Below are 26,830 nucleotides of genomic sequence, written 5' to 3' on the forward strand. Positions count from 1 at the left end.
CCTGGGCCCTCTTAGGAATCCTAGGGGCTGGAGAAGCTGCTCCACCAACCACAGGGCTGATGAGACTGGCAAAGGAGGGGAGAGTAGGAAGCAGATGGGGAGGCTGGCTCAGGGCCCCATCCTGGGTGGGGGGGCTCCAGCACAAACACTGGGCCTAGAGCACTCAGCCCCCCTTGGCCACACTGCATGTCGGTGGGTGCTTCCTCAGGGTGCAAGACAGAGGCTCAGGATTGGTTCAGCAAACATTTATTGGGCACGCGCCTGGGCTGGGAACTGAGCTCACAGATGGGGAGAGGAGCGAGACATAAGCAGAAACCAGCACCAGGGCTCCGAGAGGGCAGTGCTCTGCGGCAGCACTGTGTGGGGGTGCCCAGGTGGGGACTTAGAAGCTTCAAGAAGGCCTTCTGGAGGCAGCAAATGCTTGGACAGAGCTTGAAAGGGTTAGGAAGAGTGAGCCTGGCAAATAAGCTAGGAAGAGTATTGCAGCCCAAAGGAACAGCATGGGCAAAGCATAGAGGTGCCACAGGGCAGGCAGGGCAGGGGCAGGACTGAAGCTGTTCAGGCTCATCACAGGGAATGAGACAGAGGGAGGTGGGACCATGAGTGCTGCACTGGGGTCGCAGGATCTCTGCTGACTGCTGGACACCCCCGGCCCTCCCCTATCCCTGCAGGTCCTGGTGGCTGGCATTGAGGCGAACATACCTGTGACCTATGGAATTGGCAGCCAGAGGGGAGACGAGAGCACTGGCTGTCAATTCATAGGTCAGAGCCCTGTGCACTCGGTCTCGGCAGCCCACCGACAGCCCTCCACTACCCGCCACCATCTGGCCTGGGAGCGTCGCCACGGTAGTCCTGGCTGGTCTGCTGGCCAGCACCTGCCTCTCCTTCTTCGTGGGTACAGGCCCTCGCCCCAGATAACAGCAGCCCCACTGGAACCAGTGGGCACTTCCACATGGAGTTGCTGTTACAGGGGGCGGGAACCAATTGGAGACCGGGGCCCTGCCTGGCGTCCGCCTTCGGCAGGGCTCTGGAGAGTGTCCCATGCCCGCTCACCTGGGCTCCCCAGTCTTCGTGGCCCCAGGTCCATGCATGGTCTTTTCACCAAGGCTTCTTATCATCCGGGGCCCACACCTGGCGCCCCGTGTGCTGCCAGCACTCCTTCCTGGGCAAAGTCCAGGCTCAACCCCAAATCGGCCTCATAAAGCCGGGAGCGGCTCCGATTTACAACTCCTGGGCAGCCTTTGCCCGCTCTGATGACCCCACGCCCTCTGTCCCCAAGTTATTTTGTTTCCTTGTTTCTTTCCCAACCAGAGCTGGGCCTCAGTTTCAGGTTTGGCCACTGTCACCTCTGCCCTTTGCCCACCCTCCCTGCTGCAGCCATGGGGCAGAGGGACAGCAAGGGACAGCTGGCACTTGTCAGTCCCCAGGGACCTCCCAGTGCCTGATTTCATAAGGATGGCCTCGTATGGGAAGCTGAAGATGAGACTAAGAAGAAGTGTGGGGGGCTGTGTGGGGGAGGGCACAGAAAGAGGGATAGTGAGGCAGAGGGGCTGAGAGAGGAAGTGAAGAGTAAGGCCGAGGATGGCGGTGCACACCTGGCATCCCAGCACTTTGGGAGACCAAGGTGGGAGGATCTCTTGAGCCCAGGAGTGCAAGACCAGCCTGGGCAACACAGTGAGACCCCATCTCTACAAAAAATAAAAAATTAGCCTGGTGTGGTGATGCATGCCTGTGGTCCCAGCTACTCAAGAAGCTGAGGCGGGGGATCACTTGAGCCTGGGAGGTCGAGGCTCCAGTGAGCTGGGATTGTGCCACTGCACTCCAGCCTCAGTGACAAAGAAAGACCCTGTCTCAAATAAAAATAAGAGGAACAGGTAGAGAACTAGAAAGGAACAGAGAAAACAAACAGGGACAGTGGATGACGAGGTGTAGGAAGGGGGACGACAGGGAACTGGAAAAGATGTAGATACACAAACCTGCCGCAGAACATGAGGAACAGGCTGTGAGCAGTGGCTCGCCTGGAAGGACGCTTAGGACCTCAGTGGCCTGGAAGACAGCAGGGGCCTCGGAGCTGGGTGACCTTCAGCAAGTAGCATAACCTCTCTGAACCACTGTCCATATGTCAATCAGGACTTACGAGGCCACCCTGCACGCTGGGCTGGCCTGGTGGGAAGCATCCGCCCTGGGACCCTTGGGTCTCTCTCCGCTGTGGGGAGAGGAAGCAGCTGCTGGCCAGGGTCCCTGAATGAGCCCAGGGCTCTGTGAGGCAGAGCTTCCTCTTGCAAAGCGTGTTCTCGTCCCTCCCAGACAGGTTCCGGTGACAGGTGCCAGTCCTGCAGAGACCCAGCAGGCATTTTGGGAGACTCCAAAGCTTCTGGAGAGAAAGGGGAGCTTTTAGAGACTTGGGCCCTGCCCCCTTTGCCAGTGGTGGATACAGGCCTAGAGAGACAGAGGGGGCCGCCCAAGGTCACAGAGCAGGGCCCCAGGGCCTGTGCTGCCCCAACAACCTTCCCGAAGTGGCGTCCCCCCTTCTCAGGATGCAGTCAGGGTGGGATGGGGGATCCCTGGGCTGGAATCCTTCTGCCTGGGGGGACAGACCTGCGAAGGAAGACACCGTAGCTGGTGGCTGGCCCTCCACTCAGCCTGGTGGCCCTTCCCACAGAGGCCTGGGCAAGACCAGCCTCCTGCAGCGTGGTGTCCAAGTGCCCTGGCCTGGCAGAGGCAGCGCCCGATCAGGAATCCTGGCTCCACAGCTCTGAGCGCTGATGCTAAGGCCCCCTTATCCCACAGTGGAAACCAAGGCACAGAGAGGAAGGGGCTCATCCCGGCCACCCCATGGCTGTCCAGGTCCCTTTCTTCCTCAGGATTGGCCACCCTTCAGAGAGGTGCCTGGGTTCAGGAGCCTCCTAGGACAGGGAGGGCGGCAGGGGTCCTACCACTCAGGAAGCCTTACCTGAGTGCCGGGCTGGCCTTCGGGGCACAAGGAGGAAGTGGGGACACCCTGGGCCCAGGGCCTTTTGAGCCGTTGACCCAGCCCCTGGTGGTGGTTAATGATTATCCCACCACCGTCAATACTGATCACAAGTGCGGTTCGAAGGGCAGGAAGCCCTGGACTGTGCCCGGGCAGGGTGGGGCGGGTCCAGGAAGCATCAGGCTGGGCCCCATCTGCCTCTCCGGGTGGCATCAGCACCGAGTCTCCACAGCCCTGTCTCCTCCAGGGCCTCGCCCTCCTGATCTCTTACCAGCTTGCTGCCCCAGGTGTCCGTGGGCAGCCAGGACCCCAGGGTCCCTCGGGACAAAGCTTCTGCTCTGTTCCCAGTACCCAGATCTCCCCCACTCAGAAGGGGCCACAGAGCAGGGCTGGGGGACCTTTGCTAACCCCAGAGGCCTGCGGAACCTAGCAAGGTGAGGGTCCCCTGATTCCCAACCCGAGCCTCGGTTTCCCCATGGACCCACCCACCTCTGTGCAGCGCCACTGGGAAGCAGGGCAGGGAGGAGCACGATGGGAGTAGCTCACAAGAAACAAGATGTGTGGGGGGCAATGGGCGCTCCCTGGTCCTGTGTAAAGCTTTGTGCAGTGAGGGTTGGGATTCCGGCTGCAGCGCTGCTCCAGCACCCCTCCCCCCTCCAAGTGCTGGAGCTGGGACCCCAGAGCACAGTGGAAACCAAGGGGCCAAGGCCTGGGCCACCCCAAAAGCCCCCACTAGGGATGGTGAGAGCAACATCTAGAATGCCTCAGGCTCAGCCTTCCCCGAGTGGCCTCAAGTGACAACCAGGCAGGGTCAGCTGGGCTCCAAGGACCATCCCTCCCTCCCCTGGCAGCCCCACATAGCTCCTGCCACATCAGGAGTGGGGCTGGAGTGGCAGCCTCCTGGGAGGGGAAAGGCAGAGCCCAGAGCCAGGGGAAGGCGTGCAGGGCTGGGTGCCTCTGGGTCCGCCTGTGCCCTGATCTGCTGGGCAAGGCCAGGAGGCGTGGCGACCCCTGGTGGTGACATGGGAGGTGCTGGGTGCAGAGGTGGGATCTGGGGCGGAGCCAAGGTCAAGGCTGAGGCCAGGGTTCACAGGGACAGAGGATCTGAGAGGGGGGCTGGCGGTGGGCAGTTTATTCCACTTCATGCAGACACTGACCCACGCGCTCACGGAGCTTAAAAATAATACATCGAACCACACGGATATCATCCCCTCCTCCCCCCAGACACAGAAAGACACTTGGCTGAGTGGGATGGGGTCCGAGGGTCCAAAAGCCTCTGTCCTGGGAGAAGGCAGCAGTGTGGGCCCAGGTGGGGGGAGGGGCAGTGTCCTTTCTCCCCGGAGGAAAAGTGCAGAGCCAGGGCTAAGGCCCCAAGGCAGGGAGGCCCCCCTCTCACAGCAGATTGGCAACGGGCAGGCCGGGAAGGCGTCCTTCACAGTGGCCATCCCCTGAAGGGCCAGGCCGGGCCGGGCCCGTGGGCTGCAGCTCTTGGGAGGCTCAGGAGCACGGTGGGCAGCACCCTCTGGGTGCCGGGCACCCCAGGCTCAGTCTTGGGCACTGTCTGAGCGCCACTTGAGGGCGTGGTCCTTGTGGGCGTCGGGGACAATCTGGTTGCGCATGCCCCCGAGCAGGCTGGACGTGGCCTCCGTGGCCAGGATGAGCGGCTTCACCACAGTCGGGGGCAGCTGGCGGATCACGCCCCCAACGGCGCCCGTCAGCCCCTTCTGCTCATGGCCCCGCGATGCCACGTCACAGATGGTCTGAGCTGTATCCAAGATGCCCTGTGGAAGCCAGAGGTCAGGGCGGGGTCTGTGTGAGGAGATGGGCATGGGGGACTGGGGCAGGGCGGGGGCCTGGTCACCTCTCGCACTGTGTCGTAGGCCTTGGCCACACCCTCCCGCAGGTCGGCAGGCTGCTGGCCCCTGCGCAGCCTCCGCGCAGAGCGCTTGTCCTGCAGGGAGCGGGAGACGGGGGCTGCCGGGGACAGGATGTCATACACGGTCTCAGCTGTGGCCTGGGGGACATGGGAGCACTGGATGAGGACAGCTGGCTGGGGCACACGTCAGCCCCAGGCCCCCAGGACAGTCTGAGACCCCACCAGCCCTCAGCCTCCCTGCCTGTTACTGTGCTGGCCTAGGGGGTCCTGCTCAGCCTCACTCCCCACTTCCTCCCACTCTTCCTCCCCTTCCTAGGCACCTGCCACTCTGCTGAGGGAACCTAGGAAAGTCTTCTCAACCCAAACCTCTCTTCCTGCTGACCACCACATTCAGCAGGTTCCACATGGCTGCCGCAGCTGCACGCCTGAGACTGACCGCTCCTTGTCTGGCCCCCCAGACGCCCCTGCCAGACGGTCAGGGGCCCATCCTTCCTTCTGTCTGCCAGATCCTCTGCCCAGCATCTCACCTGGCATCACTCTTTCCCACCTGACTGAACACTCCCGGGGGCTCCCTGGTGCCCATGCATCCCTCCCACCTCCCCTGGAGCCCTGCCCTCTGTCCTGTTGGGGTCTGAGCTTGCAGGTTCCAGAATGCACCATGCACCTGCACTCACCCCTTAGCCGCCTAGGACCATCGATCCCCTACAGAATTCATCTGACAACTGCCTATGAGACTGGTTCCCCAGCTTCCCTGGGGTCCTTCTGGCCTAGCGAAGTGTATGGCCTGAATGAACCAGGGCAGCCTCTGCGCCTCAGATTCTTAGTCTGCAAACACAGCCATCCTCCACCCCCCTTTACAAGACATGCCATGAGCAGGAGACACAGTGGGCTCTGAAGGCCTGGGGGGCACTCCCGCTCCTGCATGGGAGCCCCTGTGGGCCTCGGGAGACCTGGCTTGGAGGTCCCAGGCAAGTCACTTAGCCTCTCCGTGGCTGTTTCTCTATAAAGTAGGGCTGTCATACCCAGACTGCCCACTCTCAGAGGAGCTTTGAGGACAGAACCAGGGAGCTGTGGTGCAGAGGGCTCCAGCTGCTCTGTCCTGCACAGCCCAGATACAGGGCACCCACTCACCTGGATAGCCTGTACCAACCGGTTGCTGAGTTCCAGGGCGGCAGAGGCTGTGGATGAGCCAAAGGAGGCAGCCCCTCGCTGCAGCCCCCGCATGAGGCGGCCATCCTTCCTGTACTGCTCAATGGGCAGCCACAGCAGGTCCCGGAACCCTTGGACTAGGGGGAAGGAGCGCTCAGAGACACCCGAGGCTGCCCTGCCCCCACCTCCTCCTCTTATTCCCAATGGCAGCTTCTAGGTCGCCCAAGGGTAAAAGCAGTTTCGAGGGCTTCCAAACCTAGACACTCACAGAGCTGGACAACCGAGTGCATGGGGCCCACGCCTCCCAGCAGGCCGGGCAGCTGGTTCTTGCGGATGTCCTGCAGCCACTCGTTGAGGGCATAGCCCAGCACCTTGTCCACACCCAGGAGCCTGGCAGGGCAGGGAGGTGAGGAGGCAGAAGGTGAGGCAGAGCCACACATGGAGGGATTGTGGGGCCAGGAGGACTCAGTACCCCTGTGGCAAGTACTGTGGGCACTCTGCCCTCCCTGTGGTCCCACCCAGTCATGTGCAGAGGGACTGTGTCCTTTTTTTTTTTTTTAGATGGAGTCTTGCTCCGTTGCCCAGGCTGGAGTGCAGTGGTGCGATCTTGGCTCACTGCAACCGCCTCCCGGGTTCAAGCAGTTCTCCTGCCTCAGCCTCCTGAGTAGCTGGGATTACAGGTGTATGCCACCACGCCTGGCTAATTTTTGTATTTTTAGTAGAGACGGGGTTTCACCATGTTGGTCAGGCTGGTCTCGAATGCCTGAATGTGTGAGCCATCATGCCCAGCCAACTGCGTCCTTTTTACAGAGGAGAAACTGAGGCCCTGAGAAGGGTGATGACTTGGCCAAGGCCACACAACCAGTCAGGACCAGAACAGAGGGAAGATCAGGGACCCTGGAGAGAGGCTGGGGTGCTGGGGACTCACCCGTGCCTGCAACAGAGCCGCTTTAGCTTCAGCTCGGAGCAGTTGAGTTGGGCCAGGCCGATGAGGAGGCCAGCGAAAGTGCCCTGGGAGAGGGAGGGGGTCCAGGTTTACCCGATGGGACTCAGGGAGCTAGCCAGCCCATGGGAGCCACTGGAGAGCGCCCTGGCTGCTAACAGTGCCTGGATGCAAGACCTGGCCCCCAGAGGGACTCAGCCACAGCTGACCCCACATGGCCACCCCATCCGACCGCCCCACTTACCACCTGGTCCATCGTGACGTGCTTGCCATGGTAATCCAGCCAGATGGGGACCTCAGACGTGAAGCGGAACTCTCTGGGTAGGGGAGCAGGAAGAGGGGGTTCTTTGCTCACTGGCCTGGCCCCCAGCAATCTGGCCCAGGGCCCCCCACCCGCAGTCCAGCAGCCTACCTGAAGTAGATGGGCTGCTGGTCAGGAGGGGAGGGGCTGTGTCCACCGCCTGGGGCCTCCTGCGAACCAGTGGTCTCTACGCCCTCGGCCTGCCCTTCCAGGGGGCTGCTGGGCTGGGCTCGAGTCTCGGGGCGAGCTAGGGGAGGGGAGGTCACAGACTGGGGATGGGGCCAGGGATGACTGGGAACCTGGGCTGTCCTGGGAGGCAGAAGGCCCAGACGCTCCCCTCCCTGGCCCAGCCTCTCACCCTCAGCGGAGGTCTCCCCTGGGACCACGGGGTTGATGCCGGCCACCAGACTAGTGAAGAAGTCCTTGAGGAAGAAGAGGGCATCCTGCAAGGGAGAGGTCCGGATGTGGATCAGACTCAGAGGCCTGGAGACAGTGGGGTCACCCTAGGCTCTGCCCTCACGTAGACCACTCACCTGGTCCACATTGAGCCGCAGGGGCATCAGCGAGACGCGGAGACAGCACTCAGGCCCACCCAGGTTGGTAGTGGGGGCCACATGCAGCGCTTTGATGGTGAGCTGGGAGCAGAGGGTGAGTTCTGGACACCTGCTGGGCCTCTGGGGCAGCAGCTCACCCAGCTGTTCCCTGACAGCTCACCCAGCCACCCTGCCTCTGAACACGCTGTTCCCTTCGATAACACAGCCCCTAGCTCTGCCCTTCTCCCAGGCTCACAAACAACCTGGGTGTTTGTGTGGGAATGCGTGTATGTGTGTGAATCCATGCATGCGTGAAGATGTGTCCCCGACGGTCTGGTGCCCTGCCCCAGGATGGATGGTGCAGGTCGCTCATACCATGTTAGAGTGGGCACGTCGCGGCATCCGCTCACTCGTGTGTAGGTACAGGAACTTGTTGATCTGGGAGGAGGCGAGCCGGTCTCGGACCTCCAGCTCCTGCACGATGAACACCTGACGGGACAGCGGTCGCTCCTCCAGCTCCTGGCTGGGGGCCGCAGGGCCTGTGGCTGGCTCCGCTGGGTACACCTCATGCTGGAAGCTTACCTGTGGGGTGGACAGAGGCCTGGCCAGGTAAGCAGGGCCCCAAGAGGGAGGGAAGGGCTGGCCCCAGACCCCTTCTCTATTCTTTTTTTGAGACAGTCTCACTCTGTCGCCCAGGTTGGAGTGCAGTGGCGTGATCTCGGCTCACTGCAACCTCTGCCTCTCGGGTTCAAGCGATTCTCCTGCCTCAGCTTCCCCAGTAGCTGGGATTGCAGGCATGTGCCACCACACCCAGCTAATTTTAGTAGAGACAGGGTTTCACAATGTTGGCCAGGCTGGTCTCGAACTCCTGGCCTCAAGTGATCTGCCTGCCTCGTCCTCCCAAAGTGCTGGGACTACAGGCGTGAGCCACCATGCCCGGCCCCAACCCCTTCTCTATTCTATGCCCAGCAGGGACCTGCCTCTCCCTCCAGACCTGACCCTGCTCTTGCTTCCCATGCCAGCTGCACTGGTCTCTGCCCCTCAAGGAGTCCAGGCCTGTTTTGCCTTCAGGACTTTGCTCTTGTAGCCCCTCTCCGTGGAGAGCCTTCCTTCCCCCTCTTCCTGCACACCCGCTGGCTGGCCATCAGGTCTCAGAGAGGCCCCTGGCCCCCTGCTCTGACACCCATCTCCCGCAGGTTCTTGCAGCACAGCCCACCAATCCGAGCAGCCTGAGGCCCCTCTGCCCTTTGCCTCTAGCGGCTCCTTGGGAAGCCCAGCACTGGCCTGGCTCACTCTCAGCAAGTGGGACCCCCCTGCCCCGGGCAATTTCCCAGGCCCAAACCTTGAACCCTCTGTACCACTCTCTGTATCTCACACACCCCATCCGCAGCTGAACCTGTGGCCAGCCCCCATCTAGGCTCTCCTGAACCTGCTCACTAGCCCTCCCTGATTGCTGCAGAGCCCCACCCCACAGAGGCCTCTCCTCAAAAGCCCTGAGGGGTTCGTCTCTTGTAAGACTCAAAAGGAACATTCTGGATCGCTGGTTATGCACAGGCTCTGCTGTTCCTGGAAATGCCAGGATGCTTCCAGCTTCCAGCTTTTTTTTTTTTTTGAAACAGAGTCTTACTCTGTTGCCCAGGCTGGAATGCAATAGGGCGATCTCAACTCACTGCAACCTCTGCCTCTTGGGCTCAAACAACTCTCCTGCCTCAGCCTCCTGAGTAGCTGGGACTATAGGCACACACCACTGCAAATGGTTAAATTTTTTTTTTTTTTGGTAGAAATGGGGTTTCGCCATGTTGCCCAGGCTGGTCTCAAACTCCTGAGCTCAGGTGATCTGCTCTCTTCGGCCTTCCAAAGTGCTGGGATTACAGGCATAAGCCACCATGCCTGGCCCCAATTTGCGGCTTTCACACTGTCCTCTCTGCCTGAAAACTCTTCCTGGCTCACATCCCCACTTGTTCAGGTCTTTGTTCAAATGGTGCCTTCAGAAGAGGACTTTCCAGACCCTCCCCAGCACACCTGTCTCCTCCACCCCTGCAGACTCTCCCCTGAGCGCTCTTCACCATCGGACACACTCGATACATCTTGGTCCCTGCCTGGCTTCCTCCACTACAAAGGCAGGGGTTTTCCTCTGCGTTAGTCATTGCTACACGTGACATCGAGAACAAGGCCCGTTGTTCTATGACACACACGTGTAGTAGGCACTCGCCACCCCACTCACCTTGCTCAGCTGGATCTCCATGAGGACATGGTGCTGCCGCCCGCTGCCCCCCTGCGTGCGCCATGAGTTCTGGGGCCGGTTGGGGCCAGAGCAGCGGGAAGGGGAGCTCCTGGGACCTGAGAGGCCAGTTCTTGCCCTGGGAAGAGGGACAGGGGCCAAGCTGACTCAGAGGAACCCCATTCCCTCCCCGTCCTCAGCGGGCCTTTTAGCCTGGGACAAGAGACCCCCGCTAGCCCCAGTCCTGGAAAGCAGGCGGGATAAGGAAGGATGAGGAAACTGAGGCCCACCTGGGGTGGATGGGGCTCAAGGTCTCCAGCTGCTGAAAGTCAGACCTGGACCAGCCTGAGCCCCAACCTTCACCAGCTGCCACCTGCACCCGCTCGTCCTCACCTGTGGCCGGGGTGGGGGCCAAAGTCTCGGCCCCCATAGAGGTGCCAGACGAGGGAGACCTCACGTAGCACCACCCGAGTGCTGGGCACTGGGAAATGGGCAGGTGCCCGCAGCAAGTCCGTGCTGCCGATCGGCCGTGAGAAGTAACCGTCCCGCACAACGATGGGGCCGGGATGCAGCTGTGTCACCACAGGCTCCCCATCTCGAGGCTGCAGGGAGGCCAGGTAGACGTGTGACACAGATGTTCGATCCAGCCCAGCTGCCCCCAGCCCCAGCTCCCTGGCCTCACTTCTTTTTCCTTTTTTTTTTTTTTATAGACAGGGTCGGGTCATGTTCGGTCACCCAGGCTGGAGTGCAGTGGCACAATCACAGTTCACTGCAACCTCTGCCTCCTAGGCTCAAGCGATCCTCCATTCTCAGCCTCCTGAGTAGCAGGGACTGCAGACATGTGCCACCATATCAGGCTAATTTTATTTTTTTTTTGTAGAGACGGGGTCTCACTATGTTGCTCAGGCTAATCTCTCATTGCTGGACTCAAGCAATTCTCCCACCTTGACCTCCCAAATTGCTGGGATTACAGGCGTGACCTACCATGCTTGGCCTCCTCCCTGTTTTTGATGAAAGATGACACTCCTGGGTTGCTATCACCCGAGTCTATGCCTGAGTGGTCTGTCCAACAGGAGCCTGGGAAGCCCAGGCTCCTGCCAGCCCTGCCTCCTAAGACCTGGGTGAGTTCAGACATTCCCACCGGCCCTTGCAGCCACATGGTTCTCCATCCCTCTTGCTAACTGCCCTCTCCTCTTCCTCCATCCCTTGAATTTCCCAGTCCCTCTGCCCAGAACACCAGGTCTCCTCTTCCTCTGGAAATCCCCCTACTCCATCAAAGCCCAGCATCAGGGCTGCCTCCCTAGGGTGGCACAGACCTAGCACCACCCCCCAGGTGATGGCAACCACCTCCTGCCTGCTTCTCTCACCACGGGAGCTCCAGATGGCCAGGCAACCACCCCTGAGTGTTCCGTCCCCACCCCAAACACACCTGCCTGGACGGCAAACTGGTCCACCCCTCCCACCACGCACCGGGATGCCCAGGCCGGGAGCATCAAGGATGCAGAACTCATCACTGTCCAGGGTGTCTCCATCGCCCTCCTCTTCCCTTTCATCTTCCTTCTCCTCTGAGCATGACCCTAAGCTGCCAGCAGGGCCCCCGACAGGTGGTGAAGGGGGTGGGGCCCCACTCCGTTCACCTGGGAATAGGTAGACGGAGATGGGCGACGCCTGAGGGAGGTGGCCACCTATAGGAGAGAGGCCAGTTTGGAGAGGCGCCCACAGTGGGTGCCTGACTGTGTCTGCTGTCCCCACAGCACCCCCACTTCACCTGAAGGCTGGGCCAGCTCCCGTAGGCTGCGCTCGGTGTCCAGGAGGGCGTCGGCCAGGTCACGCTGGTTGATGAGGGCCGTCTCCACTCGGGGACACGAGGGCAGAGAGGCAGGACTCTCCGAGAGCTGGGCCAGGCAGGGGAGGAGCAATGAGTGAGACAGGACAGGGCTCCCCCAACCCCAGGCCCGAGGGCCATGGCAGGGGAGGGGCCTGGCCGAGCTCTGGTAGCCTGTGTGGCCAGGCCTCACCTGTACCTTCTGGCCGGCGATCTCCGTGGGGCTGGGGGGCCGGGGTGGGGGGTGCAGATCGCCTGTGCTCATTACGTACTGGAGCAGGTTGACTAGCAGGGCACAGGAGTCGGCACAGCTGTGCACGTGTACCACGTTGTTGGAGCAGCGCAGCTCGAATAGTGGCTGGCTCTGCGGGGGTGGGGGGGAGCAGCTATGTGAACACAGGGGCCACTGCCTGCTGGCCCCACCCGCTCGCTGGGAGGGCACCGCAGTTCTGACCCTGCCACAGGCAGAACAGGGATGGTCTCTCCTGGAGTGGATGACCTGCCCAGTAACTCCACTGAACAGATGAGCAAACTGTTCACCCAGAGGGTGAAAGGGGCTTGGCCCAGGGCCATCCAAGGAAGCAGGAGTGTGCCCACCCACCCTACCCCACTCCCCGTGAAGGGCTCTGCATGCCTAGCGAGGCAGGGCAGGTTATCTCCATCTTACAGGAGATGAATCCGGGGACCTACAAAGGTGGCTGATTCCCAGGGCCTCGCTGGTGCCCTGGCTGCCGTGTCCTCTGGTGGCAGGGCTGAAACCCATTCATTCATTCAGCCAGCATCAAGGGACCCCCCCCACCAGGGCTGTACTATGGCCCTTTGCAGGAGGGGCGCTAACTGCAGCCCAGGAAGGGCAGGTATAAACTGTGTCCGGAGCCCGGGCACGTGAGGGAGCAGCAGCCCCTGAAGACTCCCTTGGCCCCTGCACCTGCTGTGGCTCCAGGAGCCAGAGTGACAGCCTCACTCACCAGTTTGCCCTCGGTGCTCCCTTTCCAGGTTTTAATCACAAGTTCCAAGAGGTCAACATCCAAAACACAGACATAATCTGCAGCAGAGGCGAGAGAAAGGTCCTGTGGCCCCCTTCCACCCGGCCCCGGCCCCAGCACCTGGGGGAAGGATCCGGTTGATCCAGGTGTAGTCCCTGCTGTGCGGGCTACGTGTGGGAGCTAAGGACCCGGCCAGCAGCTGCGGGGAGACACCTGGCTGCTCTGGGTGTGGCCGGGGCGGTGGTCCCTCAGAGGGGAGGGAGCCCAGTCCCGGCCCTGCCCACCTCGCCGCAGGTCCAGGGTCTCCACCTCACACTTGTCGGACAGGTACAAGGCGGAGTCATCGAGGATGAACCTGGGGGGGAACAGGGCTGAGAAGGGCCCGGGCACCGCTGCAGGTGGCAGCTCCACGGGAGCCGAGCAGAGGGGTCCCAAGCCCACAGGAGGTGGTATGGACAGGCCCCTCCAGCCTCAGCGTTCCTGCCTGCACAATGGGGAGAAGGCCCAGACAGCAGGCAGTGGGAGGCGGGCAGCACTTGCAGCTCTCAAAGTGCCTGCAGTTCCGACACCTCGATGGGGCCTCATGACAGTCCTGGGAAGGGGTGTCCATTTTTCTCCCTGCTGCATTTGTGGTTCTTCTAAAATAAGTCCTTATTTTTGGCTGGTGCGGTGGCTCACGCCTGTAATCCCAGCACTTGGAGAGGCTGAGGCAGGCGGATCACCTGATATCAGGAGTTTGAGACCAGCGTGGCCAACGTGGTGAAACCCCGTGTCTACTAAAAATACAAATATTAGCCGAGCATGGTGGCGGGTGCCTGTAATCCCAGCTACTTGGAAGGCTGAGGCAGGAGAATCTCTTGAACTAGGGAGGCAGGGGTTGCAGCGAGCCTAGATCACACCACTGCACTCTAGCCTGGGCGACAGAGTGAGACTCCATCTCAAAAAGAAATAATAATAAGGGCTGGGCATGGTGGCTCATGCCTATAATCCCAGCACTTTTGGAGGCCAAGGCAGGCGGATCACGAGGTCAGGAGTTCGAGACCAGCCTAACCAACAAGGTGAAACCCTGTCTCTACTAAAAATACAAAACTTAGCTGGGTGTGGTGGTGGGTGCCTGTTGTCCCAGCTACTTGGGAGGCTGAGGCAGGAGAATCGCTTGAACCCAGGAGGCAGAGGTTGCAGTCAGCTGAGATTGCACCACTGCACTCCAGCCTGCCGACAGAGCGAGACTCTGTCTCAAAATAAATAAATAAATAAATAAGTCTTTATTTTAAGGGTAACATAATGAAAACTCCTTTAAGATATTTTAGAATAAAGAAAATAAAAATCATTCATCATTCCTAATCCCTAATTCTGAGAAAACCACCACACACATCTCCTTCCAAACTTTCTCTGCAGCTGCACGCCGAGACATATATAAACACCCCTTCATAAACTGATTTTAAAACATACACAGTCCTGTATCCAATGTTATTTGAGTAAACACTGTACTGTGGCATCTTTCTATATTTTTTATTTTATCTATCTATCTATCTATCTATCTATCTATCTATCTATCTATCTATGTATTTATTTGAGACGGAGTCTCGCTCTGTCACCCAGGCTGGAGTGCAGTGGCGCAATCTTCGCTCACCGTAACCTCCGCCTCCCAGATTCAAGTGATTCTCCTGCCTCAGCCTCCCAAGTAGCTGGGACTACAGGCGCCTGCCACCACCCCCGGCTCATTTTTGTATTTTTAGTAGAGACGGGGTTTCACCATATTGGCCAGGCTGGTCTCGAACTCCTGACCTTGTGATCCGCCTGCCTCAGCCTCCCAAAGTGCTGGGATTACAGGTGTGAGCCACCGCACCCTCCATCTTCTTATATTTTGAAGGGATTCTTCAGCTTCACCTTAATCCCTGCATGGTTTTCTACCTACTAGGTGGGCCATGCTTATTTGCTCAGGTTGTGAGGGTTGTGATTTAACTGATACGTTTTGGCTGTTTTAACTTATACTCCGTAAGCATTAAATCCCACCTCTCTTATTTGCATATCCTAGGACAACCCTCAGACATGAGATTACAGGTCAGAGAGCACAAATGCTTACAAGGGTCTCATCAGGAGGCTCCAACTGCCCTCTAGAAAGGCGGAAACAATCCACATTCCTGAGAATGAGACTATCACCCGGGTGTACATTAAGACCGGGAGCACCAGAGGACACACAGCGGCAGGCAGCTTCGGCCCGGCGAGGGTGGGATGGCCCGGTGCGGGGCGGCCTGCATACCTGAGCAGGAAGGTGGAGGTGTCCATGATGATGTTGCTGGAGAGAGTGAAGGTCTCTGCGGTGATGAGGACACGCACTGGGAGGTAGAGTGGCCTGGGGGTGATACTCGGGCTGGGGCCGGCTCCTTACACCTGAGAGCCCATCCCCGTCCCCAGCCCCTGGCCCACCCAGCCTGGTACCTATAGTCCACAGAGCAGGAGAACAGGTGTGTGTGCAGGATGGTGATGACCGTCGGGGGCAGGTAGCCCAGCACAGGGTCATCCAGCACGTCTAGGAACTCCAACAACTTCAGAGGCCAGGGCAGGAGGAAGCAGTGAGGATCAGGTGGTGTCCTCCCTCCTCTAACCCCTCCCTGTCCTGGCCCCTGCCTGGCACCTCACCTTCTGCCCGCTAGCTGTCTGCCACACCCCTTGCCCAGGAGCTCCGGACAAGGTCAGCTGTGGCCCAGTCCATGTTCCTCCCACCGGCCTCCTCCCACCTAGAGACCTGCTTGCCCAAAACAGAAGTCCAGAGTCACTGGGCCATGTGGCTTCCCACCACCCACGCTCACCTGGGAATGCCAGCTCTGCTCGGGCAGGGCCATGTAGTGGCGCAAGGTGGCTTTGTGCAACCGCAGTGTCACCAGGAACTCCTGAGGGTGGGGGCGCAGTCAGGGCAGTGGGGAGGCCAGCCCCACCGTGCACTGGGGCCTCACCGCGCACTGGGGTCCCACCGCACACCGGGGCTGCAGCCCAGGCTAGCAGGAGGGGTAGATGGTAGGCAAGCCCATACCTTCACATTCTTGTGGGGGTCCAGGTGGATGCGCACAGCAGTGGACAACATGTGGGGTCCCCGGCCCTGGCCCTTGCGGCCCGAGGCTCCCCGCTCGGTCACCCCTTCCTCCGATGGGTAGATGGTTGGGGCCAGCTGAGCCGGGGGAGCGAAACTGGGAAGGTCCAGGTGACTGGGCAGCGGGTAGTCATCCACGGCCGCTGGGGAGGGGTCTCATGAGCCCCCTGCCAAGCCAACTGGCTACCCACTCCACCCAGGGCCCACATCCGTCCTGAAAGCCCTCCACCCCCAACCCTGGACCCCAGTGGTGACCTGCCCCCAGGCCTCACACCTCGGTGGTAGAGTGTTGCCTTTTCAGCTTCCAGACAGAAGTAGCCAAGTCCTGGCTGGCCACAGTACTGGGAGACGCTGAAGAGGGTACCGTGCTCCATGTCCAGCACCAGCTCCCCGTGCACAGCCTCCAGCCGCTTCCCACCCTCATCCTGCAGAAGGAGCACACGGCCTGGCTTCCCCAGCTGCACTCAGCAACCCTCAAGCCCTCTGGGGGTTGGCGGCTCCTGGAGCCCTGGCCTAAGGGGGTCAGCTCCAGTTTCCACCATGGACGCTGCTGGAGGCCCTGGATGGCACTTGCCTCTTCTGCCAGGAGAAAAATAATCTCTGCCGGGTCTGCCCGCTCAGAGTGGGAACGGTGGGTGCTCCATGCCCATCCCGACCCCTAGCATGGTGCTTTACATACAGCAGGGGGTCAGAAGGAGCTGATGGGCTGTGATAGGGTGGGCAGGCTGGCGTGGGTGGGCTGGCGCTGCCCACTCAGGCCTCCTGCTCTCCACATTCTTGACCTGGAGCTGCTCGCGCTGGTCTTGCTCTGCCGCCAATGGGAGCTCTGAAGTTTGGGGCCCGCCTGCCCGGGGCTGCACTTACCTTGGTCTCACAGAGGGCTGTGATCCGCCCCTTCAGCACTGTCACCAGTGTAGAGAAGGTGCTCTGCAAGTGAAGACTTGGGGCCTCAGGGGCAGCGGCCTGTGGGCCACCTGATGCCCCCACTGAGAAGAAGTGGGCATCCTCGTCATCCGAGTCCGAGTCTGGGGTGAGATCAAAGCAGTTGGCTGGGAAGGAGACCGCGAAGGGCTAGCCTGGCCCTTCCCAGACCTGGGGGTCCTCCCTCTAGCCCAGCGTTAGCACCTCTCATACCCAGCTTGAAGGCTGACTTGCACATCTTAAAGCTGTCGTGCCAGAAGCCTGAGGGGCCGGGGAAGCCCGAGGGCTGGGCGGCGGGGTCGGGGGTGGGAAGCAGATCTGCAGGCTCCCACATGAGCAGGTCGTTGTTGATCCTGAGATAGGCGGGTGGACAGCAGGTAAGGGAGGCCAGGCCCACCCAGTGTCCAGTCCCGCCCTGCTGGCCCCGCGTCTCCACCTGTTGTAGATGCTCTCGTAGACCTCCTTGCTGGGCAGAAAGATGTGGACACTGGGCAGGATCACTTCCAGGCTGCAGCGGGACAGTGCCAGGGTCCGGCTCTGGAACGTCCTCATCTCCTCAGGGTCTCCAGGGATCACCATCTGGACAGGGTGAGGTGGAAAGAGCAGGAGAGTCATCTTAGAGACGCTGGCTGGGGCCTGTCTCTGGTCTCAGTCCTGCCCTCCTGTCGTTCATCATTCATTCATAGGAGCCCTTCTCTACTGGGGATGCATGATAGCCGTACAGATACAGTGCTGATGGCACACCTGTGCTGTTCTAAGGGCTTCAGGTATGTTAACTTCTTTCATACTCACAACAGGCCTGTGACACAGGTCATGGTTAGGCTGGGCGCGGTGGCTCACGCCTGTAATCCTAGCACTTTGGGAGAGTGAGGAGGGCAGATCACTTGAGGTCAGGAGTTCGAGACCAGCCTGGCCAACACGGTGAAACCCTGTCTCTACTAAAAATACAAAATTAGGCCAGGTGCGGTGGCTCATGCCTATAATCCCAGCACTTTGGGAGGCTGAGGTGGGTGATCATTTGAGGTCAGGAGTTAGAGGCCAGTCTGGCCAACATGATGAAACCCCGTCTCTACTAAAAATATAAAAATTAGCCGGGCGTGGTGGCACGCGCCTGTAATCCCGGCTACTCAGGAGGCTGAGGCAGGAGAATCGCTTGAGCCTGGGAGGCGGAGGTTGCGGTGAGCCGAGATCATGCCACTGCACTCCAGCCTCGGCGACACAGCAAAACTCTATCTCAAAAAAAAAAGAAAAAAAAGAGAGAAAGACAGGTCATGGTGCCCATTTTCCAGGGGAAGAAACTCATCTATAGGTAACTCTTCAAGGTCAGATAACTCCCCAGGGTGATGACACAGTCACCAAGTGGCAGAGCCTGGCCCTTAACTGCCTCTCTAAGTGTACAGTGCTGATCCACCGGTCAGGTGGGGCAGGACCTGATCTTTCCAATCGAGGACCCATGCTCCCCAGGGGCCTGCCCTCACCAGTGCCGTTTCAGAAAGACTCTCTGACTGGAAAGAATGGAAGAGCCGAAATCCTCACTGGTGTTGGGTCAGCTCATGCCCACCCCAGGTGGTCGTGCTGCCCTGGCCCACAGCCACACAGGTGGCTCCTACGGCAGGAACCCGGGCGGTGGGCGGGAGGGGGTCCTGGGAAGAGGTGGGGCCAAGTCTCACCTCCTCTGTCTCATACATGGTCCTCTTAGAGGAGAAGGGCGAGGGCTCAGGTTCCCGCAGCTCACAGGGACTCTCCACTGACAGCTCCAGCTCCTCTCCCTTCTCCGGGGCCACCTCCCACTGTGTGCTGCTGGACTGGGGGTTCACAGTCACCACTACCCTGCCAGGGCACAGGCCTGTTACTGGCCTGCAGGGCCCCCGGCACCCAGTTCCAAGCTGGCCCCCTGCCACCCCCAGCAGAACCCTCCTCTCCTGGGCCCAGTCCAGAGCCCCTACTTACTGGGGCAGGAAGTACTTGCGCCCAGTGCTCTTGGGGTCCAGGGCTTTGGAGACACGCAGGCAAGGGACAGGTGGCTTCCCTCCATCTTCATAGATACCTGGAGGGGGATGGGGAATTAGGGGGTTCATCACTGCTGCCTTTTCCTATTTCTTCCCCAATGCCCAGGTCGGCTCAGAGCTGTGCCCCCGACTCCACACACCTTGGTGGGCAGAGAAAGCCAGAGACAAAGGGTCCACCCTACTTGTCGGCGAGGAGGCCGGGGACAGGCAGTGCTGGGACCCCAAGAGCTGGTAAAGGCCTGGGCCAGGGACTGCTTGGGTTGTGACTGGGCCCCTTCCATAGCCCCAAGCCCATCTCTCCCAGAAGCCAGGCCTCTTGCCCCAAGTTCTGTCACTCGGGGGCTCTCACCATGTAGGTCGGAGCAGGTGAGTTCCAGGTGGGTGGGGACTGGGGGACCAGGCCCACTGCTAAGCTCTGACCGGAACTGGGGCTCACTCAGCTCCAGCCGAAGCTGCTCAGCCCGCACGGCCTGGCCCGCCCAGGGGTCCCGCTCAGGCCGCAGGTCGGCAATGGGGAAGCGCAGCCGCAGCGTGGCCCGGGGTGCAGAGAGCCAAAATACCGTCTGCTGCTCCATCGCCGGCAGGGGCTCTGTCTGCAGGAGGATTGGGGGTCAGAGCCGCCGTCGGAGCCCCTCCCACTGTGACCAAGAGCCGAGGACCCAGGCCCTGCACCCACCCCCGGCCTGGCCCTGGCAGGGGCCTCTCACCAGCAGGCCAGCTGGAGGCTCAGCAGGTACGGTGGCCAGGCGCAGTAGGGCGGCCAGCCGGTCCAGGGCCCCCAGCTCCACGTCCGCCTGGAAGTTGGCCAGGTCCAGGGCCAGTTCTGAGTGGCAATGGCAGGCAACTGAGCGCCGGGGTCGGCTCTGAGGGCGAGGGCGTTCAGGTCAGTGAGGGCTGAGTGGTACTCAGGGGGTGGGACAGGAAGGCCCTCTCTGGTAGTGGGAGAAGAGCTGGGGCAGGGGCCACGAGAGCACTAAGGAGGCCTGTCCCACCTTTGCCCGACGCGCACAATGTGCTTGTTTACTTATAAAAGCCACCCGACATGCGCCACTCTTAGCAACAGAGGCCAGCCAGGGGGCCATATTGAGATAGGGCAAGGGCATGACCAGGCTCAGAGACTGGCATAGGAAGGGCCAGGCAGGTATTTGAGGGCCCCAGCATGGTGAGATGTGGAGCACAGGGGAAGAGGGACAGGGCTGGGCAGCAGAGGAGGCCCTGGCAGAGGCCAGGGTGGGGTCAACACGCCATGGGGACAGCCTGGTGGCCTGGAGCGGGTGGGTTACCTTAGGCACACGGCGCAGGATCTGTGTGTGGCGCAGATGGGCGCAGGGCCGAGCTGAGGCCTGGGAGCCCAGCGTACCAGGAAAGGTCAGGATCTGGGATGGGACCCGGGAGGCACACAGGGTCAGGCCTGGCCCCACAGCCACCCAAACCTCCAGACCCCGCCTCGTACACATTCTGCCTCTGCCCTCACCTCCGTGTACTCAGGCTCGGAGGTGCCCCGGGGCCACAGACACTCCAGCACCTCCAGCTGCCCGAAGTGCACTTCCATGCTGGTTGTCCGCCGGCCCCGACTGCCCGTCCGCAGCTCCCAGGACAGCTGCACGGCTGTGCCCGTTAGCCTGCGGGGAAGAGGACAGGCGTCAGAAGGTGCACTTAGGGGGCTCTGATGGTCTCTCCTCAGGCCCTGGCCTCGGGCTTATACCGAACATGGCTACAGGGACAGGCCCTCTGGAAGCGTGGTCGAAGGTGATGGAAGTCTCGGGAACCGAAGGGCCCATCCTTGGTGGCATCAAACTCGGTGAAAAAGTGCGTGGCGAGGTCAGGTGGTCCGGAAGATGGGGCAGACGTCTGAAGCAAGGTCAGGGTCACACCCCCCAAGGTCATCTTCAGCAGCGAGTCAGGGCGCATGGTGTCCAGGAGGGGGTTGGGGGCCATCTTGCCTAAGGGTACAGAGGCTTCAGCAGGGGCTCCCAACAGATTCCGGGTACCCCAGGTGGAGCAATAGTTCGCCACCAGGCTGGGGGTTGGGAGGCCAGGTCTGCCCCACCATGTGGCTCTGGGAGAAGGCTTGGTCAGGCAGGGGTGACACTGGTGCCTCCAGTAGGCCAGGCCCTCTGCCCAGGCTCAACTGAACCCTCCTCAGGGTGCTGGAAGGACAGGATGTGATAAAGCACCCAGCCTAGCACCCACAGACAATAAGCTCTCAATAAACATGAACTCAGATATACAGCCTGGCAAAGGCTGATCTCACCCTTCTCTTCCTATGGAAGAGGAAGCTGAGTCTCAGAGAGTTTAAGTGCTTGACTAAGATCAATGACTGAAAAACCTAGGCTCTGTCCACTCTATCACCAGCTCCCACCTTGTTTGGTCCCCAGGGAACCAAGTCACAGATGGTAGATATCCAGGCATCGCTGGGGATTTCCTGTGTGCCTCTGACATCCCACAGCACTAAGGCCTCTTCCAGTCCTTCCTGTCCCTGGAGTACCCCCAGGGTGCTCCAACTCACCAGCTGGGTGGGCCTGGGCAGAGAGCCGGCGGGAGGCCATGTCGCTGTGCACAGAGGAGGCCAGGTCTACATCGGAGAGGGAGAGCTCAGAGAGGGCTGAGGCCACACTGCTTGTGAGGCCAGCCATGGAGAAGAAGAGGTCTGTGGGTGAAGTGAGGAGTGTCAGGGACAGCCGACCCCAGCCCCTAGGCTCCTGCACCCACACTAGCTGCCCCTCCAACCATGGTCTGACCCCACACCCACCAGTGTTATCCAGGTTGAGAAGGGGGTTGGTAAGGGGGTCTGGACTGAGGGGCTCAGCCACTGCCCCTGCCTGCAGCTGCTGGTTCAGGTCCTGCTCAATCAGCCACAGGTCTTCAGCACCTAGCGGGCGGCTCTTGTTCAGCTTGTCAGCCAGGCCCTCGTGGTCTGCAGGGGAGGAGACTTCAGTCTGGGCTGGCTGGCCCTCCCAGCCACCCCACCCCCATGCCACCCAGGGGCCTCACCTGTAAGGCTCACGGCGCTGAGCAGTTCTTGAAGTTGCTGGAGCTGCCTTGGGGTCAGGAGCAGGTGCAGGGAGCCCAGCTGTCCCGCCACCTCCAACTGGGGGCCAAGGAGGCAGCCATGGAGCCTAGGCCCACCACCCAGCTCCTCTAAGAGCTACCACCCGCCTGCCCTCGCCCTGGGAAAGCAGGATGCTGGCTACCAAACTAAACTCTGTTACCAACTAGCTCTATGAACCAGGCCACAACTTGACCTCTCAGCCTCAGTTTCTTTTTTTCTTCTTTTTGAGATGGAGTTTCGCTCTTGTTGCCCAGGCTGCAGTGCAGTGGTGCAATCTTGGCTCACTGCAACCTCTGCCTCCTGGGTTCAAGCGATTCTCCCGCCTCAGCCTCCCAAGAAGCTGGGATTACAGGCATGTGCCACCACGCCTGGCTAATTTTGTATTTTTAGTAGAGACGGGGTTTCACCATGTTGGCCAGGCTGGTCTCGAACTCCTGACCTCAGATGATCCACCCACCTTGGCCTCCCAAAGTGCTGGGATTACAGGTGTGAACCCTGTGCCTGGCCTACAGCCTCAGTTTCTTTAGCTGCCAAGAAGGAAGTAAATCCCCCACTTGACATCCCCACTGTGGGCTGTAGATAATCAGCCTTGCTGAGGAGGAGGAGTCTTGAGATGGGGTACTCACCCCCTCCCCAGGGGCCTGGGGACCCACCTTGGGGCCAGGGAAGGCCTCATTTTGCTTCAACTTCACCATCAGCTCCATGTACCCTGAGCAGCTGCCGATCTGCAAGGGGGGCTCTGGAGGCTCTTCCTGGGAGGCGGGAGGATACAAGAGGGGAAGGTTGAGAAAATGGAGTCAGAGATGGTCAGAAAGGATGGGAGGGGCTCAGTGGGCTCAAGGGAGAGGAGACAGGGGCTGTGGGAATCAGAGCCTGCTCACCTGTGCCGGGAGCTCCTCGTAGTGCAGGCGGACCCCTGCCAGCTGCAGCAGCTTGTGCAGGAAGGCAGGCGGCTGATGCACGTCCACCGGCGGCGCCTGGCTTGGGTCCCGCACTGCCTCGTCACAGTACTCCAGTCTGGAGAGTGTAGGGTCAGCCCGTGCCCTGGCCACCCCAGGCCTGGAGCCCCTCTCTCCACACAGTGCTCTGTTCTAGGGGCACGGGGTCAGGGAGCCTAGCCTGCAGAGCTGCCCCATCACACCTAGGCCGTCCTGAATCACCATGTCCAGCCCGGAGGCTCAGGCCAGCCCTTGCTCCTCAGACCCTCAGCATCTAACTTGGTTCTTGGGGCCTCGGCCACTCTGGGCCTGTATCACCTGGCCTCTGGACACCAGTCCGGGCTCACGATGCAGCCCACCTCCCCAACCCTACCACCACCGAGGCCCATCCAGATCCACCCTGCCTCTTCCCAGGAACCTAGGCTGCGGGTGGGGACCATCCAGCAGCCCCCACTCCCCATCTTCACACCAGTCCACCCCAGATCGGCCTGCCCTTACCTCTGCACACGGACCTCGACGGCCACACCACGTTCCCCATCACCCGGAGAGTGCTCCACCCTCACGACAGTGTCCAGGAAGGTCACTTTGATCCTCCGAAGCACTGAGGAGTTGGGGAGGGGTCTCAGGTCAGGTGGAGCAGCAAAGGGGAGGCAGAATTTCCCATCTGGGCACCAGGGTGGCCGTGCCGTTGTCTGGAGCCCCTGTTCTGTGTGCCACTGAAGGGCAGGAGACAGGGCGGCCGGGAGGGGCCTGCTCACCAGTCTCAATGGTCTGGGCAAACATCTCCAGCCCCTCCAGGGGCTGTGGAGGCTCAGAGGGCTCCGGTAGCCCGTCCCGCAGACACTCCTGGGCCAGCTGCAGGCTTGTGGTCATGCATGAGGCCCAGCTCTGTGAGTCGGCAGCCCCTGGCGCTGTAGGGAGAAACAGGGTCTCAAGGCAGGCAGGCCCAGTCAGGTCCTGGACGCCCCGGCCCACTCTCCCCACTTGCCCGCCCCCAGCCTCGCCCTGCCCTCACCTGGACCCCGGCGGGGCTGCAAGGTGAGCTGGAGGCCGGACACGCGCACTGTGCAGTGGTCGGTGAGCAGAGCAGCCCAGGGCACGGCCACCTCGATGGAGCCCACGAAGCCTTCCACCAGCTCCAGCGGTGACTCCATCGACTCCAGCACCTCGTTCACAGACTGGGAGCAAGCAAGAGACAAAACCAGCTCAGGGAAACCCCAAATCCCACAGGCTGGCACAGCCTTATCTGGCTATAGTGCCTTGGAGAGCACCCTTGGCTTGCCCTGTCCCTCCACGTGTTATCTACAAGGTCCCACCTATGCTCATGCTGTCCCCTACTACAGGCCAGCCCCCCTACCCCGTCACCCAAAGGTGCCTAATCCTTCAAGCCAGAGCAGATGTTTCCCCTCACTACTTAATTCAAGATAATATTTACCGAGCACTTTCTACATGCTGACACTGAGACTAGATGGGTAAATAAAATGTCTTCATTCCCCAGCCAAGCTAGGCTCCAGCCAGGGGCTCAGAGCAACTAGGATGAAACTCAGAGGTGAGCAGGTGCTTGGGGGTGGTGAGGGGGCTGGTGGGGGGGCCGTGGGGAAGACGCCTAACCCAGCCTGGGCCGTCAGAGGAGGGGCAAGCTGAAGAATAAAGGGAGGGGGGATAGGCGCTGGTAGAAGGTGGTGTGTTGCAGGCACAGGACAACATGGGCACATGTATGGCAGAGTCCGGAATACCCATGTTCACCCTGGATAAGCAGAGTTCAAAGGGACAGTGTCCAAGAGAGGGGCTGACCTAATGCCAGATGGGACCCCCCCTCCACCAACCCCAAACACCTAGTGTAGCTGTGCCTCTCTGTGAGGCACAAGGCTGAGCCCCTGGCTAAAATGTCCACGCTGGAGTTGTACCCCTGCCAACCTGGAAGCTCCTGGAGGGCTGTACCCCACCTGCCTCCCCCGTGACCCCAGGTGCCACCCAGAAAGGGCCTCAGTAAACTGGTTGGATCCAAGAATAAAAAAGCACATGGCAGAGCAGATGGGAGTCCAAATTCCTCACCCAGAGACCCACAGCTCGGGAAACTGAGGCCTAGAGACAGGACTAATCTAGTCACCCAGTATACAACAGGGACTGAGACTGGGATGCGGGCCTCTCTCTCTTCATGCCACTTCAGAGGCCCCAGATACTCAGTTTCTTTGGGGGCCTTCAAGGCGGGGCCTGCAGGCTGAGCTGGGAGGGAGGAGAGGCTGGTTATCAAGAAAGCGTCTGCATTCCACCAGGGCCCTAGAGAAGCCAATTCAGTCCCCAACAAGAGGGCAGGGAACAGGAGTAGGGGCGTTTTCTGGAGCTGAAAGTAAAAAGGGGAAGCCTAGGGCTGGGTATGGTGGTTCATGCCTATAATCTCAGCACTTTGGGAGGCTGAGGTGGGAGGATCCCTTCAGGGGTTCAAGACTAGCCTGGGCAACATAGCGAAATCCTGTCTCTATAAAAATAAAAAAGGGGCAGCCTAGAGACGGCCTTAGAGGCTGAGGCTAAGGTTAGAGGTCAGAGAGGGCTTCCTACACCAGAATTCACAGACAGCAGGCCACTGGGGGGTGCCCCCAGTTCAGGGCCCACGGTTATCCTACCCCACATTTGCTCACCAGGGCCTGGCCTACCCCCAAAGCCTAGCTCTTCTGCCCAGATTAGCAGCCCCCTGAGTCCAGCCACAAAACTGAGAAGTCCCTGCCTCCATGCCCACCCCTGCTGTTCTGGACCTGGTGGATCGACCAGGACGCGCCTCTAATTGGTGGCTCCTTCAAAGCTCCCCAGGTCAGCTGAGCTGTGAGTCAGGGCTCCTCACCGTTCCCAGCCTCAAGCCTCTGACCTTACACCTCTTGGCCTCCCTAGCATCTCCCTTGGCCTCCTCCCGGCTTGAAGCCAGATCTCCCCACCTTTCCTCCAGGGCCTCCCTCCAGGCAGGGACACTGAGCCGGGGGGGTCGGTGGGAGATGTGGGTGGGGGCCATCCAGTCCCTCCCTAGACACCCACTTGGCCCATCCCACTCTCCCAAAAGCAGGAAGTAGGCAGCGACCCAGGCACACGAGGTGTTGATCAACACTGGTACTGACGCGGTTGTTGACATACACATCCGGTGGTTTGTTGATCCCACCTACGGGCTCAGGAGTCAGGGCACATGATCCACAGGTGTCCTCGCCAGGGCTCCGGACCCCTACCAGCTTCCCCCACCAGCTGCGCAGGCCCAGGTCTGTCACTGCCCTGGCCCAGCTCAGTTCCTACGCTCCCTCCCCAGCCCCTCCTCAGCCCGAGAGCCACCCTCCTTAACTCAGCCCCCAAACTCGACGAGTTTGTCTTGCATTCTCCAGACAGGTGATCTTGCCCTCTCCAGCCTCAGTTTCTCCTCCCGTGGAGACAGAAACCCCTTCCCGCTCAGTTTCTGGCTCTGGTAAGGAACTGAAGAGGCCAGCCGGGGTGCCTCTGACGCCTGGAGAGGGCAAGATTCCCCTGGCCTCTCTACGCCCGGTGCCTGATCCCCCAGCCCGATCCTGCCGCAGGGAGCCTCAGGTCGCTGCGCTCCCACCCTCCGCACCTTCCTGGACTCGGGCCTGGCTCCTCACCCAGATTTCCAGGTGGATGTCTCGCAGGGCAACGCTGCCCTTGTACAGATCGAGGCTGAGCTGGTCCAGGCTGAGGTGCTCTTGGAAGAAGTGACCTAAGTAGTGGTGCAGCAAGTAGCGGCAGACCCGCTCTTTCACACAGTTTGACCATGGCCACAGCCATCGTGACATCTCGGAGACCGCCGGGCCTGGGCCGCCTCCGCTTGCCGCCCGCCGGCGATCCCCGTCCGGCTCCGCTGTTCACTAGAGCCCCCGGCTCGCCCCGCCGCTTCTCTAGGCGCCAGGCCGCGCCCCCGGACGCCCAGCCACGCCCCCTACGCTCACTGTCATTGGCTATTGCAAAGGGCGAGGCCTACTGATTGGCTGCGCGGGGCGGAGCCTTCGGGCGCGAAAAAGGGAC

General features: G+C 60.6%; 1 protein-coding gene and 1 non-coding gene across 11 annotated transcripts; both read right to left on the reverse strand.

Moving 5' to 3' along the window:
• Positions 1–681: 681 nt before the first annotated feature.
• On the reverse strand, positions 682–790 carry MIR192 (microRNA mir-192). Its single transcript, NR_035698.1, has one exon. It is a non-coding gene; the product is annotated as a microRNA mir-192 (primary transcript).
• A 3,298-nt stretch (positions 791–4,088) lies between these two features.
• Positions 4,089–26,723, reverse strand: ATG2A (autophagy related 2A). 10 transcript variants are annotated; one of them, XM_054662444.2, is made up of 41 exons: positions 26,431–26,723; positions 23,832–23,994; positions 23,575–23,727; positions 23,315–23,417; positions 22,760–22,895; positions 22,532–22,630; positions 21,821–21,917; positions 21,579–21,743; positions 21,336–21,476; positions 20,532–20,769; positions 20,301–20,448; positions 20,110–20,202; positions 19,534–19,689; positions 19,176–19,419; positions 18,768–18,864; positions 18,488–18,647; positions 17,254–17,396; positions 17,031–17,170; positions 16,761–16,921; positions 16,171–16,321; positions 15,840–16,039; positions 15,619–15,699; positions 15,248–15,354; positions 15,069–15,161; positions 13,090–13,160; positions 12,788–12,864; positions 12,019–12,183; positions 11,763–11,889; positions 11,465–11,679; positions 10,388–10,596; positions 9,998–10,133; positions 8,149–8,355; positions 7,774–7,875; positions 7,599–7,683; positions 7,352–7,487; positions 7,184–7,256; positions 6,925–7,007; positions 6,265–6,386; positions 5,979–6,133; positions 4,833–4,985; positions 4,089–4,752 (listed from the first exon to the last, which is right to left on the reverse strand). In XM_054662444.2, exons 1-41 carry the CDS (start codon positions 26,599–26,601, stop codon positions 4,516–4,518), a joined length of 5,793 nt encoding a protein of 1,930 aa, XP_054518419.2. In that variant the 5' UTR covers positions 26,602–26,723; the 3' UTR covers positions 4,089–4,515. The 10 variants fall into 10 exon arrangements, with proteins under 10 accessions (XP_054518419.2, XP_054518418.2, XP_508535.4 ...); XM_054662443.2 differs by having other exon boundaries at positions 12,013–12,183; positions 26,431–26,712; XM_508535.7 differs by having other exon boundaries at positions 16,761–16,945; positions 26,431–26,712.
• Positions 26,724–26,830: the final 107 nt, after the last annotated feature.

Source organism: Pan troglodytes, chromosome 9 (assembly GCF_028858775.2).
Source record: "Pan troglodytes isolate AG18354 chromosome 9, NHGRI_mPanTro3-v2.0_pri, whole genome shotgun sequence".
Classification (NCBI taxonomy): domain Eukaryota; kingdom Metazoa; phylum Chordata; class Mammalia; order Primates; family Hominidae; genus Pan; species Pan troglodytes.

Bases quoted from the DNA above. Each gene is read 5' to 3' on its own strand.
- ATG2A (XM_016921184.3), bottom strand. From the start codon at position 26,601: ATGTCACGATGGCTGTGGCCATGGTCAAACTGTGTGAAAGAGCGGGTC. The intron at 20,449-20,531 runs GTATAAGCCCGA...TCTTCCCCGCAG, and splicing joins TGTCCCTGTAGCCATGTTCG to GCTAACGGGCACAGCCGTGC. The intron at 15,162-15,247 runs GTACCAGGCTGG...TATCACCCCCAG, and splicing joins TCCTGCTCTGTGGACTATAG to GCCACTCTACCTCCCAGTGC.